General features: G+C 37.8%; 1 protein-coding gene across 2 annotated transcripts in view; it reads right to left on the reverse strand.

Moving 5' to 3' along the window:
* Positions 1 to 16,645, reverse strand: part of ELP2 (elongator acetyltransferase complex subunit 2) — a 39,715-nt gene extending 23,070 nt beyond the window's left edge. For both annotated transcript variants that reach the window (XM_038128574.1, XM_038128572.1), the window contains exons 1-9: positions 16,482 to 16,645; positions 16,314 to 16,392; positions 14,529 to 14,614; positions 12,620 to 12,770; positions 11,320 to 11,397; positions 7,279 to 7,343; positions 3,241 to 3,307; positions 2,247 to 2,381; positions 1,263 to 1,358 (exon numbers count right to left, since the gene is read on the reverse strand). In XM_038128574.1, coding sequence (XP_037984502.1) covers positions 1,263 to 1,358; positions 2,247 to 2,381; positions 3,241 to 3,307; positions 7,279 to 7,343; positions 11,320 to 11,397; positions 12,620 to 12,770; positions 14,529 to 14,614; positions 16,314 to 16,392; positions 16,482 to 16,613 — 889 coding nt within the window. In that variant the 5' untranslated portion in view covers positions 16,614 to 16,645. The remainder of the gene's footprint in view (positions 1 to 1,262; positions 1,359 to 2,246; positions 2,382 to 3,240; positions 3,308 to 7,278; positions 7,344 to 11,319; positions 11,398 to 12,619; positions 12,771 to 14,528; positions 14,615 to 16,313; positions 16,393 to 16,481) is intronic.
* Positions 16,646 to 17,610: the final 965 nt, after the last annotated feature.

Raw genomic sequence — 17,610 nt, forward strand, 5'->3', positions numbered from 1 at the left:
GTAAAAACCGTACATGAGAACAATCATATTCCAGTTTTCTCACTCCAAACTTATATTGAATTCAATATAATTTGGAGAAAAAGCTAGAGTCTCACAAAGAGAATGCACAGCAGTTCTTGGTTCCATTCCTTAAGTAAGTTTTTACTGAGCGATTTACAGTCTGAAATAATTGCCCAGTATTCACTGTTTGGGTTTTTTTCCCAAATTCTTAGGTTTGCTACTGACTTCAGCAGACTCTAGCCCCCTGTAGCACATACAGTAACTCAGGACTGCTCCCCAGAATGCAATGAAACACTCCAGACAAAAAGCCCAACACAGAATGGGAAAGAGGGAGCTGGTCCAGCACCAGTTGTGAAACCTGTAGGAAAACCACTGAGGAACTTTTCTTGATAATAGAGATATTGGCAGGGATCTCATGAGGTGATATGTTAGCAACAGACTTCCCACTTTACCTTCTGCACTGAGAATATGTCCCTCAGATTTTCACCTCTAGTGAAATCTATTTTAGGGAACCCAGCATTGGGCAGGCCACAGAACGGAGGCAGCTTCACATATGTGGAAGCACCTGGAAAACTTCATGGTCTAACAGGACAGTTTGCAGATTGCAGTGCAAGGCTGACAGGTCTACATTGTGCCTAAACCTTGTTCTAAAAGGCTAAATCTTTTCCTGGTCTAATTTAGAAAAAAAGAGAAAAGTTTAAGGACCAGATAAATAAACCAATATTTTTAAAGCAAGTCCTATGTCTTTCACTAAGCGTATTTTGACATTCTAATGGCACTCTGCTGTTCAAGTGTTGCATACACCAGCAAAGCTGTCCATTGTACTGCTGAAATTACCTGCCGTCAGTAACTCTAAAATATATCAGAAAAAAAGACACCTTTGGCAGTACATTGTACTGCCTGTGCAATGTCAAATCAAGAATCTCCTTCCCTTACGTCAGGTGGATACATAACAGCAAAACAGTACCGCAAACAAGGATGTCAGAATTTAAGGATTTCAAAATAAAGATAAATACTAGAGCAAAATGTAAAATTAAACTATAAATAACACCATTTCAATGGAAGTCTGCACTAATGCCTTAAAAGTTACATGCTTGAGAAAAACTGATGCTCCAGGAATCTACGCATAAAACATTATTTGCAGAATTTAAAGACTGTCATCTCTACAGGAACAAGTTAACATGCAAACACAACACAAAGACATGTGACTGTACTCTATGTATACGACACTTAACACTGGGAAGTGTTTGATATCTTTTTACCTTTGGAAAATGAAGGTTGCCAGTGAACTGCATAGACCCAGTTTTCATGACCAGCCAACACAGACTCCAAAGAAATTGCATATGATGTGTCAGCATCTACCACAAATCAGAGAAAAGCATATTTAGGAGAAAAGCCAAGAAAGACCAGGTAATTTCTGCCATCTTTAGTGAAAATAATCAACTGCTTTCAACATCTACCAACATCTCAAAAGCTTCCTGATACTAAACAGCTCCTTGAAATCCTACTTTGGCACAAGCACTGAGGATCAGACTTATGGTCACAGGTCAGTGTATTGCCTCAGAAGAGTCTCTCAGAATTCCTGGAGAGCTCTCAAGCAGTGTTGAAATAAATGCTCTAAATTGGCACTATGCATAGTCTCACGCATATTTGCATCTCCAAATGACTGAAAACACAAGCATTAAGATACTTCAAACAGTGAATCAGAATTTGCAGGAAGTATCATGAGCACTTTTCACACATACCTTCATTATATTAACTAGGTTGCCAAACCATTTACCCTACAAAGTTAGCAATGCAAGCTTCTGATGTCACCATGTTTAAACAGCTTGTTAAATGACCATAAAGTAAGCCTGCACATACTTATCTGTTATTTGCAGTGTGTTTATAATCTTTAAGTTACAGCAGCAACTTTTAATTCATTGAATTCAAAAGAAAATGAAAGTTAAGCTATTAAACTGGAGAACTACAGAACAGCTTCTCTCTCACAGACAAATAAGTGTCCTACATATTGCATTTGGAATATGCATAACAATAACAACCCATGTTGGTATTAAGCCCTCTCACTACTTTACTATTTCATACAATATATCATTAACTTTTGGCTTTAAAACAGTAATTCTGCTTTCTTAACAGCTAAAAATAATGCAGTCAACACAAAACAAACACCTTGTCAGCTTCCCCAGAACCATGAAAAGATACACAAGTGAAAAGTTGTGCCAGAGAATTTTACAGCTGTTACCCACCTTTAACAGTAAAAATATTCTCTTTCAGTTTTATGCCATCATCTTCAGTTTCTGGAAGCTGCTTTAATTTTTTACATACTTTCCAAATTCTTATCAAACAGTCCTGAGCACAGCTTGCTAAGAAAAGGTCTTCACCTATTTGTTTTCAGAAAAAGAAGAAAAAAAAAATAGAGCCACATTTTCATTTCATTACAATCACTGCCATGACTAACCTAGGATCTTTCCATACATGCACGTAACAGCGTTATCCCAATTTTTCCTATTATACACAGTATCATAAAAAAAAATCCAATTTTATTTCAACATCAATTCACTTTTCCTACTATTCAAATTCCAATTTCCCTACTACAATTCAAATTCTCTACTATTTTATAACACACTAGGAATATGTCCATGATTGTAAGATGTGGAAGATACGGTAAGCACTGTACATGTTATACATATACTTCCCTAGTATTTATGGGCCTTTGCTTTTGGAATTCTATCACTCTCAATAGTTGTCAAAATCTCCTCTCCTCCTTTTCTTTCTCCAGGCTTCTAGCATACTCAAATTCCATTTTTTTTGGGTGCCATTGTACTAACTACTTGATTAGTTAATGTCTGAAAAGATTCCCCTCATAATTTCCCAATTAAAAAAAAAAAAAGGGGTGGGGGAGAAGTAAGAAAAGAAAATATAAACGTACTATTTCCCCCTACTCTTCCTCACTCAGATACAGATATTTGTATATTGAAAAGGAAAAGTTACTAAAACCCCAATTTGTTTGCATTTAAGTACCAGTCAGGTAAACATACCTGAAACAAGCAAGAAAAACGTTTTAAAAGGATACAAAGTTTCATCTTGATTTTTAATATTAATTACCAGCATCTCAGGAAAACAAACATCACAACCACAAGAGCTTAGGTGCTACAGTGCATCAAGGTCAACTGTTGGAGGGGTAAAACACTAGTACTGCCATAAAACCACTATTCCACTTTATTCATCTTGCATACTGACCACAGATTGCCCACTCAACGCCTCTTATCCAATCTTCATGGCCAGGGAGTATTAATGTTTTCTGAAACTGAACAAAAACTCCTGTTACATCACAGAAATGCACCTAATGACCATGCACATATCAGCAAAAAGCTTAATTTTTTCAGGTCTTTTATATTTATAGCTTCTAGTATCTGAAAGAGAAAAAAAAAAAAAACACAAATAAGTATTGTAATTTACACACAGATTGGAGACGAGCCTTTTTTGTTCTGCCACCATTGGATAAGCACAGGTAACCCATATATGAGCAGCAAAGAATGTGAATTTAAGGTGCACACCTTCAATCAGTCTCTCTATGATACCATTGAAATTTTTTTAAAGTTTATCAGTCTTACTGTGGTACACAAAGAATAACATAATGCAGGTTTGATGTGACAAGTAATTTCTTGTATTTGTGTGAAGTGGATACAACTGCAGAGGATGAAGAAAATGAATACAGGTAAAATCAAGCATAAAAAGAAGAGTAAATGCATTGACATTATTTTCAAGAATTAATTTATATTTATAATATAATATGATTAATAAGAATCAGAATATTCTTCATGTTTCTTATGCTTATTGACAAAATTTCTAAGGAAGGTATACATCAAGACCTGCTGATGGAAAACTCTACATGAACACGGGCTCAGGAACACCAGAATGCAAACACAGTCTGGATTCCCGTTTAAGAATTTTCACTAGAAATTTATTTTCATTTATAACATACATAACATTACTGTTTTATTTTGATTCATGTACAACTATTTACTCCTTACTTAGCATTTAATCCATTTCTCCTTTTCTTTGCCCAGAAATAGCCCTACTTCCACGACATTTTTTATTCCAAGTTGAATTAAAATTCAACTTCAAGTCTGAAGTAACAGTTACAGTTAAAACACTAGTGTAGTTTAGTATGAATAACTTATCACATTATTTCTGGCATTATATTCTACTAAATCCTTTACCTAGGCCTACTTAGAATGGTCATTATTTTTAGGTGATTCAGTCAAAGTTTCTATTATTGTCTAGGTTCTATATACACCAGTGTTTTGAGCTCTCATTCTTCCCTTTTTTCACAGATTTTGTTTTTATAGTCTCATATTTCTTCTCTGTTTCAGTTTCCACTTGGTCCTCACTGGATACATAAGAGCTTACAGTACCAAGAGTTAAATCTAACAAAATCTCCTGGTCTGGCTACTTCACAGGCCTTCCCATGCCTCTTACCTAATCTCTTAACATTGCTGCTAAGCAACAATCTGGTCTCTTTCCTTTTAAGCAAAGAATAAAGCTGTTCCATAGGCAGCACAACTAATGAAGCTATGGACATGCCCAGCACTGCACAACTAATCCTGCCCACGCTTTGGGTACATCTCTTTCAGGACCAGGCTAGTAGCCTGGCTAGTAGTTTGGTAAATTTGGCAGCAATGGTTCAAGTCTTCTCATTTTTTCTCCAGCAGACACTAGATGTGATATCCCTCCTCTATGCAGCTGTTAATCTCAGAAGATTAGAAAGAGCCTGGATTATCTCTGATTCATTCCCCTATTCTACTTCTCAACTATGCCAAACTATTTGGGTGGAACCTAAAACACACAGCGCACCATCTTCTCAGAAAAACAAAGCCCAAATAGAAATGTTTTGGTTTAAAACTCTAATTTTATCTGCTGGTTTATTTACTTGCCCTCCACAGGCCACATCTGTAGATGTTATATCCCTAGCAGGAAGACATATTACAGTTTCTGAAAGATTTTTCCCTGGATAATTTTATAAATCAATACCCTCTTCCAACAAGTCAGAAAAGCAAAGAATTTATTTTCTCTCTACTATATAACACAGTAAGGGATCTGTGGGTAAGGAGTCTCAAAAGATGAGAAGTGTGCCCACTCAGTTCTAAAAACCAAGCAGTTTTTAATGAATAAATACATTTTTGGCTGCAAAATTAATGAGTTTACCAAAAGGTAGCCTGAATTAGCTACATAAAGATGCCTCATCCTCCCTCAGAGTCTAACAGTGAGTGCCCTTTAAGTTTCATAAGAATGCCCTGTTATGAATTCATGTTCTACCTCTGAATTCATACTCACATTCATAACAACCTTTTTGAGGATGTTAACTAAAGGAAGTGCTTTACAAGAGTCACTGAATTAACTGAACACAGCTACAGGCCCTTACCAGTAATGGAATGACACACGAGCTAAGATTCTAATCACTCTCCTACGCCAAGTTCCAGTAAAAAATGGCAAGGCTACACTTCCTTCAAATACCTTTAATACGACTAAGGAGCCATAAGAAAGGTGTCAGTAGATCTGAGAAAATCTGATGAACGAGATTTAGCAGCTAGGCAGGAATTCATGTCCAAAGGCTTGCAAGGATGTTTTAATTCTGTTAACAGTCGTAAAGCACAACACAGGCTCTTCTCTTTGAGGCTTGCACTGTCCACATAGCTAGAAGAGATGTTCTGGAAAGTTAAGATGGATGCCAACAAGAAGTCCCGCCTCATTTAAGAGATATTCTCAACACAATATTTGGAGAAAATACTTTCTGAAATTGAAATTGTGAAAAACAACATATGCAAAACATAACTGCTCACCCCTTGTAAAATCAAGTTTCCTACCTCCAAAAAAAGACAACACAAACTTGCATATGAAGCTTAAGAGGGAATTTGTTTATTCAAATCCCTCCACAGACTGACTGCCTTTTAAAAATGGCAGACTATTGTTATACCAGAAAGTCTGGCTAACAATGGACAAAGTAAGTTATGTATCTCTAAATATTTTGGCAGTCAAACTGTATATGATTTGTTAACCTGAATCATACAAGAAAACAAGTTTCACACTCTGAAGGAGTAAAACCAATCACACAGTTCCTGAGATAAAACTCCTTCTTTAACACACTGAGAATCAGTACTAGCAATTTGCCTTTGCTAATTCCCAGAGAATTCATTAAGCTGACATAACTCACAAGTTACATAGGGAAAAGGAAAAAAAAATCAAAAATCTAACCAAGCACTCTTTTCTTCTGAGTGGGCAAGAAATCATTACACATAGAAGATGGGGATGAAGTACTTATCTTACTGGCAACAACAGCAACCAAAAAAATCTTATTACTGTACATGGCAGCACAAACAGGCAAAATTATCAATAAAGTAGCTTTTATCTCTCTCTCAAAAAAAAAAAAAAAAAGAATAAAGGAATATCTATTCTTCAATCCCTAAAGGGAGTGTGTCTGAGCAATTGCAGCAGACTAAGTGGTTCGATATTTGCCAGTTTCAAAGGGGGATTCTAAATGGTAGCTTCACTGGTGCAATGGGAGAGCATTTGTGATTTGAAGGCTTTTTTTAAGGCAGTGAGAGAAAGAAAGAAGTGATACTAAATTCTGTTTTGGAAAACATCATTCAACACATACTTTAGAATCTAACAAAACCTCTGAACAGATGCAAGAGAGGACATAACATTTTTCTATGGCTCAAAAGGAATATTTATCTATATGAAAAACTAAAAATTGCCAGCTTCCAAATAACATGTGAAAAATGTGTGCTTTTGTAAGATCAAACACTCCTAAAAATACTTTTTTTTGATGTTCAAAAGCAGTCAAGCATAAAGGACACACTTAGCAACAAACATAAAATTCCTTACATAGAAGTCATAACAGTTTTATTATAAGAATTTATAGAATGAAAGTAACATCATTTCCATATGAACAACTCAATGCCTGGATACTTCATAAAGGAGGACAGTTGCAGCTATTTTGTATTAGTGGGAATAGAAACAGGCTATCTTCACACAGGGGAAAAAATTAAGAAAAACAAACACTTTCATGCACTGAATTCAACTTCAATATTCTGTATGTGTATTTCATCATTACCAAGAAAAATGGATGAACTATTTGAAAAAAGGTTGTTGTATGCAATGGCTACATAGAGACAGAAAGGACTTACTGAAGAACTTGGAAAAAATCACCAGCACATTTGAAAAGAAGCAGAAAACTCAGTCATGCACTGAGCAAGAGACAAACATTGTAATTACCTGACCATTCTGCTGTATAAACAAACTTATTTTGCAGTCATCACCACCACAAGCCAGTATTGGTACTAGAAAGAAAAAGAAGGTCTTCATTTTTTTATAAGATCTAATATTCTAGGACATGAAAAAATATAAACAATGTACAAATCAATACAGAAATATATCGAAATATAACAATAATAATGGACAGGCAAGTGTGATACCACTTTTTTAATGTTTTCCACATTAGCTGTCTAATAAATTAGTATCTTAAGAACACAGAACTCAAAAATTATTTTAACCGCAAATAATATCTATAAATATTTAAGATGCTAAAATGAGTAGGTTGCCTCAAGCTCTTATATCTGTAGGAAGTTCAAGTATTAGAGTTTTTAATTAACTTTTCACTCAAGATTACTCAAGTCTTGAGTAGCAGTTGACTTCCACTGGCTAACCTAAAAAGTGCACAAGTAAGTCTATTGAATCAAACTAGAGAAAGTTAAGTCTGACGGGGTTAAAAAAAGAGAAGTCAGGCAGTGTATTAGTTCTTCTCTGCAACAGAAGAGGATGAGGAAAAATAGTTAATGCTTACTCCACTCTTTTTTTTTTGTACGTCATAAGGAGGAAGCAATAATTCTAGGGACTGAAACAGTAAAAGCAAATAAATTTAGTAAAAAACTATGAAGAAATAAGTTATAAGTTAAGGGCTAGACATTTGAATTTCTCAAGGCTGGATAGAAATCCAGATACTAAATTCCACTAAAACCAACAACTACTTTTAACAAAAAGCATCCATGACATCCCTTCATATAGATAATTTTATCTTTACTATGGATAGATCAAAAATCAACTTGAATATTCATAATATGTTTATCTTCTATGCTAATCTCTTCTTTCTATTTGTACCAAATCTGTGCCTAGTTATCCACTGTTCCTCTTGCACTTCTCAGCCACATTCCATATTCTTATCGTTCCATCGTGTGCTTCTTGTCTCCAACCTCTAAGTCACAATTCACCTCCATCTCCTCCTCTCTTTGACAGGTCTAAAAAACTGCTTTGCATTGAAGATGATGAGCTGCTTTGAATGAAGACCTGATCATCAGGTCCACAGAAATTGGGCAGGAGTGACGTTTTCTTCCATAACACACAATACAATGGATGTTCTTGAAGACAACATCATCCTTTCCTGAGAAACACATTTTATGGGCTATTACTGTAATTACACATTTACTCAATGGAATGAAACTTTAATTAAGAAAACCAAAGAGAGAATTATGATTTAGTTGCTGTTGCAGACAAATGCAAATACTTTCACTCAAAAAGTTCAGTCAAGAAATATATATCTGGCAAAAACAGACTAGTATATAGTTTTTCACATAAATGCTTTATGGTATTAGAATTTGGATCTGATTAAGACAAAATTCCTGCAGAGGAAATAAGAAAAGTAAGTTGGGTAAGCAGAGCTTTTCCAAGTTCACTTGCTCTTTTTTTTTTCACCTGTTGCAATTCAGTTCTGAGGAGACAATTATTTACTGTCAGAGGCCATGCTACATCATGACAATTATCTAGGCCGTAGGAAGAATAAGACTATATGACAATTAGCTGATCAAGATTTGTACAAAATAAATCCTATTGCCAGCATTTTAGAAGCAGAGTTTGTGCTTACAGAGACACTATAAGGCAAAAAGCAAGCAAGCAACCAAAACTCCAAAAAGCTCTTCAAGGCTAAACAGCTAATGTACAAAAACTCCTTAATAATAAAGAGGCTGCCAGAGAAGTGTTTAAGCTGCATTCCAGCTGCAAATGACTGGTCAGGTTTTAACGAGCAGTCTATCATATTTCCCTATTTGACTTCTTAACAGAAGTGTTTTTTGTTTTTTTTTTATATTTTTTTCAAGGACAATCAGTTAAAATCCTAGGCATCAGGAATATCTGAAAGTTAAAGTATCCATTGCATATGTATCAATTTTCAATGCAAGCCTCAAATTTCTTTTCTTGCTGACATTAGAGGTTACTGTAAATGCTTCAGGAAATGTAGTTTATGATTTTCAGAAAAGTAATTCTGCATTTAGTTCCTGACTTAAGAAATGCAGATTGTTCTCAAGAGAAAAGCTTCTTTGAATCCCTGTGCAGCTGACAACTTAGCCTTCGTAAAGATTTCTGAGCAACTCCTAAATTTATCATAATCATTTTTCCCTGAAGATCATTAAAATTCCAAATTGCCATTAGAGATTAATGTTTCTGACAAATGATCAGCAGAGATTTTTAATAATATATTTTAGCTACTTTATTTAGATTTCAAAATTAACACACTCCTCATCTATATGGACTACTACGTCAGGTTTAGGGAGAAAACACTGGCTATGCTTTATTAAAAGCCTCTTTACAGATTTCTACAGGAAACATTTCTATACATTTACAGTTCAAAATCTAAACTGCTTCTTTGCAATTTTAGCAGCAGAGGTCATCTTTATTGGACCTGGAACAAAAAAGCAAATGTCTAGAATTTTTTTTTAATTCCACACAAAATGAAATTTTTGTGCAAATTGAAATTATACAAATTGAAAATAATTTCAGTTCTAGATAAAAATAAAGAACTCTTTTTTCAGTTTATGAGCACTGTACTGCTTTGGATAACTAATCTGAATTGGGATGGGAAGAGCTCATAATAAAGGATTGTCCTGCTCTCAATGTAACTTTAAGCAACACTGGTTTTGGGGACTCTGTAAAACAAAATCTTTGCTATTTCACCATTCAAAGAAGCTTCAAACACTTCATGCAATTTGAGTTTTAGATACACTTAGTTTTAAGAACTAATATGATAATTTTAATTTATGATGTTTTCAGAATGTATGGTTACTTCTCTTATATACAACATGATTTCAACACTGAACAGATGCACTACTCTAGACTGTTACAGTGAGAATTTCTTACCTGTACAGTATCATAAATGAAGATATAATCTATTTTTTTTGCAATATGAATGTTATACTCAGATACCACAGGCACTTCATTTCTAAAGAATATTCACACTTGCAGTAATGATTTTAATTTACCTTCAAGCCTTTTAACTTCACCTGAACAAGCACGTTAGTGTATTTACAGGAAAAGAGAGAGAGAGAGAGGTGTAAATGTTCTTTAATGGTGCAGATGCTGCTTTTGGTATCAGACATGCTCTGAAAACAGACACTGGCATTTCCAAATGGGACAACACATCGTGATAGAGCTTTCATTGCTCCCAGAATTATCAAAGCCAAAGAAAAAGGTATGCTTGTAGGCATATAATCAAAACAATACATTGGTGTGGAATGCATGCAGCAAAGAGTTGAAAATTCCAAATACAGTAAGAAAATTTAGCACTTTTTCAGTTGGGAGCCTGGCAGGCCTCCATCCAGGTGAAGGACTCCAATGATAATTAAACACAAATTTTATTCAACACATGAATCTGGCTTGAGGATACATCTGCTTCACCAAAAAAAGCTCCTACCTATTTGCACAAAAAGAATATGTCTGTGGCAGCCCACAAAACCTAACATTTCTGTTAGTAGAAACCTACATAAACCATACTGAACAGTCAGGTTAAAATAGTTCAGCATTTCAAATTTTTTCACATTCAAGACTGAATGAACAGGTGATAAACACTGCTTGGGAACCTATGGTTTTCAATGCAGGCCTTCAGATTTTTCTGAATTTTGCCATTCAATTCAAACAACAAGAACTAACATATGCAGCAGCACCATAAGGAGCAGGTGGAACTAACAGCATCATCCTATCCCATTCATTTACAGCAGTGTTACCCTGGTTTAAAGCTTTCCATCGCAAGAGTTCAACTAAGCAACTCCATCTGAGTGCCATTTTGAAGACACTGTAATCACTGTAATTTGTTTTTAATTACTGAGAAGAGTTCAGAGAAGATCTTTAGGTACAAGAATCAGCTTAAGCAGATTTCATAGGAAACAATAATTGTGGCACACAGGTCTGGAGTTAGCAAAATGAAAATCTCTTTGGGGGATTTCTTAGATTTTTCTTCCTGCATTGATATTCAAGATGTGCAGCTTTACTTACCATCACTGCCAGGCAAGAAGGATAAGCAGACATCCATAACAAATCCATTTCCAAACTGCAGAATTTCAATGCATTTAGCTGGAAAACAGGAACAGACAGTGTTGATCTCATTCACTGTAACTACTACAATTACACTGTCATTTCCTTCTGTATTATATAGTAAAAATTTCCCATCCATTTTTATTTTAAGAAGCTGAAAAAATCCATATTTTTTCAGAAGCATAAACAATAATATCATCTTCTGTGTGGCCATAAAAATTCATCTAGCTAGTTGGGTTAGAAGATAATACTGAGTGTTACATCTATACAGCTTCACTGCAGCAACACACCAGAGGCAATAAATATTACAAAATATATTCTGTGGCAACAGCATTCACAACACAGGAAGATAAAACTGAATCCATTTTCTACAGCAGCAGCTAGAGAGATGAGCAAAAACCTGCAAACATCCCTGAGATCCTGGAAATCGTTAAACTAGTAAACTAGTAATCATTAAACTAGTAAATAAACAAGAAGATAGCAGAAAAAAAACTGTCTACAGCAGAATTAGTCACTCTATCACTGTAACCCACACCAGCAAGGCAAAATGGAAAAGAGGAGACTTCATGGGGTTCTTTGGGAGCACCAAAAATGCCTTCCAGAACATGGGACTGTAGATTGGCAATTCCCACCTCTCTCATGTAGGCAAGGCAATACGAGATCTTCAAATAGACCAGAGAAGGAAGAAAGTAGCTAAAGAAACGCAGTCACTAAAACTCAACCAACAAATAACACCTTAAATCTCAATTATCTACCCTATTTATTTATTATATATTTTATAATGCTGTTCTCCTGTATTTCCATGCAAGAGCCTAGCTCAACAGAAGGTCAAGATCCTATTATCCCAAACTTCATTGGACTCAAGCCAATAGGAAGAAACAAGCGACTAGTTAAACCTCACCTTTCCAATGCCAGCATTAATCATTTTAGTATATAATTCTACTTCACACATGCATACAGCTAGTCTGCCTCCACATTACAGAGCAAAACAATGGTTCAGATTATCATAATCTGAATACATATTTAAAAAACAAAAAGTAAATTCAGGCCACACATCCCTGATGAAATATAAAGATAAATCATTCTGCAGAACAAATCTGACCCAAGGCTTTCCAAGAGAAATACAGTGCTTTGATGTACTAAGTCTGAAGACAAATCAATGTAGCTGCATTACAAGATATTAGTATTCAGCACCTAATGGATAAGCATTCATCATTCTTCTTTAGCCAGTATGTTATCCCTAACATTAAAAAAATATTACCTTCTGAACCATGCCAAGACCAGATCCTCACAGTAGAGTCAGAGGCTGCAGAAGCTATAAGCAGATTTAAATCAGGTTCATCTGACTGGCAGACAGCATCCACAGCAAAGACAGCTTCTGTGTGGCCTTTGAGAGGAATGCTTTTCACAAGCTGGACACATGAGAAAATTTTACGAAGTTTAAATGCCAGTAACTTATGTGAGAGAACTTTTAAAGGCACTTTAGGAAAAAAAAACTTAATACTGAAAATGAGTTCTATACCTGCAATGGGAGAGAGTCTGCCAGCTATGCTTAAGCTAGAGCATATTTTCAGGAAACCCAGAGAAGGGATACAGCAGCAATGAATATTAACTTGGTAAGATTTTGCTCAAAGCTTAACAGGATTAAATGTTCCCATGTACATTATACAAACCTCACCCTTCCTTGAGGGAAGTTGGAAACAGTACAGAAGTTAGGAAGAGCAGTTTTCCTTCCTTTTTCTCCTTCTCTTGTCCCTCACCCTAAGGAACATGTCACAAAAGTTTGGAGAACCTTAGTGAAGGAGACAGAGCAGAGAACACAATGGAATAAGCAGCAGCTACAGCAGCAATGTTTAGTGTTCTCACAAACCAAAACAGCTTTTTACTCCTTCAAAATGCCAACATGAAAAACAAAACTGCTAAATTTAGACAATGAATACAGGTGATTCAATTTGCAATCTGTTCCTCATAAACACAAAGATCAAATTGAGAAGCTTTTAATTCTGCAACCAGCAGTCATCCAACATGTATGCAGATTTTAACACAGACAGACTTGACATCTCTTTCCAAAAATACAGCCTGGTAGGCCTCGGTGAGAATTTTTGATTGGTTGAATACAGAACTTTGTTTTCAAGAATTTACACTAGTCTAGAACTCCCATTAAGATGTGCACATTTAGCCAAATTCTTTTGAAATTATTTCCATATGGCTGTGCACCACATCAGCAGAAAAAGTTTATTAAAAAGTCTGTAAGTTAGATAAATGCATGAACAGTTAAAATGGATCAGGATGAGAAATAACTTATTTCTGAGAACTTTTCCCCATCAAAGTACATTCATTTCCTCTTACTATGCATTCTCACGCCTTTTAAAATGCCAAGTCTAAAAACCTACTTTGAGACAGATGATGAAATGAGTTACCTACACAGCTGTTCACAGTGCTTAATAAGCAAGATATTAAAAGCTGGATAATGAAGTGTTTTTTCATCAAAATTTTAGGTCATTCAGAAGGCTCTTTCACACAACACTGAATTTCTTGCCTTACATTTTACAGTACAAATAATAAATTAGCATGTCTCCTCACTTTTCTCCATTTCTCTGAAAAAAGCCAATTGTTGCACAGATTTTTTTATTTTCATTCTTGTTAAACATCTGCTCCAACTTGTGTATCATCCTGATAAGGCTATCTATACACAAACCCCACACTGTTGTACAGATTCAGAAATCACCAGAAATGGATATAAGGAAACAAGGAAGAAGGATACAGAAAATGCCAGCTCAGAATGGGCCTCATGGTTTGAAGGTTTTAAGGTGGTTTAAAGGAAACTGCCACAGGAGATCAGAAAGCTGACGAGTCAAGAACAGACAAACAGGGTCTTTCGGACATCTAAACCAATCCACTCAATGACTGACAGGTTCATTAATTTCTTTACCAATGCTGATTTGAAAAAGTTGAACCACAGAAAAGAGGAAACAACATTTATAGTAATACATAGTAAGACAGAGTACCAACAATTTCAAGGATATACACACTGGGTTCAATTAAAAAAAACCAAAAACAGTCAAAGTGAAACAAATAGTATGAACCAGAAATACAAACAGAACAGATAACATGTGATATGTGAGAAACTAGTGCAGAGGGAGATTTGAAAAGAGGTTATTCCTGCTTACCTGATTATTCCATGTTACTGTATCTTCCCATTCCCAAAGAATAAGTTGTTTATCAGATCCACCAGAAATTAACATCGTTTCAGAAGCTAAAAAATATGCTTTGGTTAGTTCAGTGTGCACTTAACTTTGTAACAGCAACCTAAGCAGTTCTGCTGGTTACTCCTCACATAATATCACTGGTAAGCAAAGCTTCCACCAAAACAAAGTATGGTTAATAGGAGTTGCACTGTGCAGAACAGTTTAAGAGCAAAGACATTCCCTAAGAAAATACAAAGAGAAAATTCAAAGGACTATTTAAAGTTCTGTATGAAAGTGGTAAAAATACCTTTCCAGAAGACTCTCAAATCCAACAGTGTAAATTAATCTTTTGGGGTTTTCTTTGGTCTTTTTGGAAAGACCAAATAAAGCAAAGCAAAAATAAAGCAAGAGAATTTAAACAAACAGAATTCAAAGCTTCACAAGAAAATTTAATTCCCAAGTTCCCTGAAAGTAACTTCTTTTAATCATTTTTAAGAAGAATATGTTTCAGTGCAACCCATTGAAAGGATAGCAGTTTATACCACTATTAAAAACTAATGTTTGCACCTCAGTACTTCTCAAAAAAAGGAAGCAGCTCATTACATTAACGGTCTAATTAACAGTCACATTTCTCTTCTTCAGTGAGTTTCCATAAATGCTAAGGGCAAGAATATATGCCTATGAAAAGCCTGCACTAAGCAATGTTGAATCCTGGAATTACTATCCACCAAAAGCCTCATAAATGGCTCAAACATTTCTATGTAGCTAAAGATTCTTTTTTTTGAGCACATAACTTCTATGCAACTTCAGAGCTTTATACTCAGAGATTGCTGAAAAGGCATTGCAAATCAGTTCACAAAGTCAAAACATGCAGAACTCCAAACCCTATTGAAGAGACTGTTAGAAGAACAAGCAGCACAAGCCATCGACCTGTGTGAGCTGCCACAGCCCCAGGCAAACATCCTCCTGGGGTGCCCCTGGCTGTGGGGCCAGGAGCAGAGATCCCCTCGCCACGCAGCTCACCTAGGTTTGGCAGCTCGCATTCCTGCAGACCTATTTGTTAACATGAGGCCACACTGAGTACTGCGCCCAGTTCTGAGCCTCTCCATTCAGGAAGGGCACTAAAGTGCTGGAGCATGTCCAGAAATGGGCAATAGAGCTGGTAAGGGTCTGGAGCAAGCATCATATGAGTGGCTGAGGGAGCTGGGCATGTTCAGCCTGGAGAAGAGGAGGCTCAGGACAGACCGTATCATTCTCTACAACCACCTGAAAGGAGGGAGTAGCCAGGTGGGGGTCGGTCTCCTCTCCCAGCTAGCAAGTAACAAGATGAGAGAACACAGTCTTAAGCTGCACCGGGGAGGTTTAGGTTGGACATCAGGGAAAATTTCTTCACAGCAAGAGTGCTTAGACATTGGAATGGGCTGCCCAGGGAGGTGGTGGAGTCCTTAATGGCCCTGTAGGTATTTAAGGAAAGAAGGGACGTGGCACTCACTGCCATGGTCTAGTTGACACGGTGGTGTTGGGTCACAGATTGAGCTCAATGATCTTAAAGACATTTTCTAAACTAATTGGTTGTGTAAAAATCCCTCCCGGGCTTAAGGCGAAAGGATGCACTGCAAGGGTGGCAGCTCCCTATTTCCTCGAGTGGACAGCGCAGCCCCGCTGCTGCCGAGCCTCCCCCGCCTCCTCTGCCCTGCACGGGCAGCAGCGCCCGCGGCCCGCGGGGAACCGGCCCCAGCCTCAGCCCGGCACCGCCGCGCTACTCACCGCGGTCCCGCCGGCGGGCCCAGCGCACGCAGTTCACCCTGCCGGCGTGGCCGCGGAGGGCGGCGACAGCCCGCCTCACCTGCGGGACAGACAGACAGCACCGAGCGTCAGGAACTGGTCCTGGTCCTGATGGGGTCCCGGTCCCCCCCCCAGAGCGCACCAACTCACCGCCGGGTCGTAGAGGATGACGTCGTGGCAGCTGCCGAAGGCGAGGAGGCCGCCGCGGCCCCAGGCCACGGCGCCGCCGCCCGCCCGGTTGGCGCAGCAGGCGATGTGACAGAGCGACACGGGCGCCGCCATCTTGGCCGCCGCCGCGTGCGCGACCCCGCGCGGCTCCCGTGGCAACGACCCCGCGCGGGGCGGGGCCTGAGGGGGCGGGGCGTGAGGGGGCCGCGGGCTGTGGGGGGTTCGGTGCGGGATTTCGTCTGTCGCGCAGCTTTTGCCGAGACTTCAAGGGTTACAAAAGTTTAAACTTTGCTGTTTGCTGGCTCCTGTGAAGAAATTCCTCCTAATGCCCAACCTGAATGTCCTCCGTTGCAGCTTAGGGCTGTGCCATCCTGTCGCTGGGTGCCTGGGAGAATAAAGCGACCCCCACCTGGCCATAATCTCTTTTCAGGGCGTTACAGGGATCGCTAAGGTCCCCCCTGAGCCTCCTTTTCTACAGGCGAAACAACCCCAGCTCCCTCAGCCACTTCCCATAGGATTTACCCTCTGGACCCTTCACCAAGTGGGTTCCACCTGAGCTGCGAGAGAGCTGGGTATCAGAGATGGTGTCGCTGAAACCCATTCCTAGGCTGCTTCCATCATCTCTGAAAAAAGTGGTACCATCATGCTCAAATCATGCTCAAATTAAGTCTCTGACGTCGGGATGTATTTAATATTACCGTGTATGATGTCCCTAAAATTCCCTGTTGCGGAAAGCATGAGAATTTGCAACTGAGCAAAGGCTCAACAGCTTGATCTGAATATGTTTGAATACCTCTGCTTTTCAGGGGAAAAAAAAAATATGAGAACAGAGCAATTAGTGAATTCCATCTGTTACATTTTTAGTTTTTCATTCTCTGATATATTTATTGCCCTTCCTGCACAAGAAATTGAAATCAGATCAAGAAAAAAAAATACTACAGTGGTATTCTAGTTTTACTTGCATGGTCACTGGCCTTGAGAAACAGGGTCTCAATAGAGGGTATTACACTGGATAGATGTGCTCAAATTGTAACAGCCACTTGGCTTCACAGGTTCAAGGACTTTGCTGGTTCCCAGTAACCACAGGTGCAAACAGCTGCCCCACGGGCTG

Source organism: Motacilla alba, chromosome 2 (assembly GCF_015832195.1).
Source record: "Motacilla alba alba isolate MOTALB_02 chromosome 2, Motacilla_alba_V1.0_pri, whole genome shotgun sequence".
NCBI classification, from domain to species: Eukaryota; Metazoa; Chordata; class Aves; order Passeriformes; family Motacillidae; genus Motacilla; species Motacilla alba.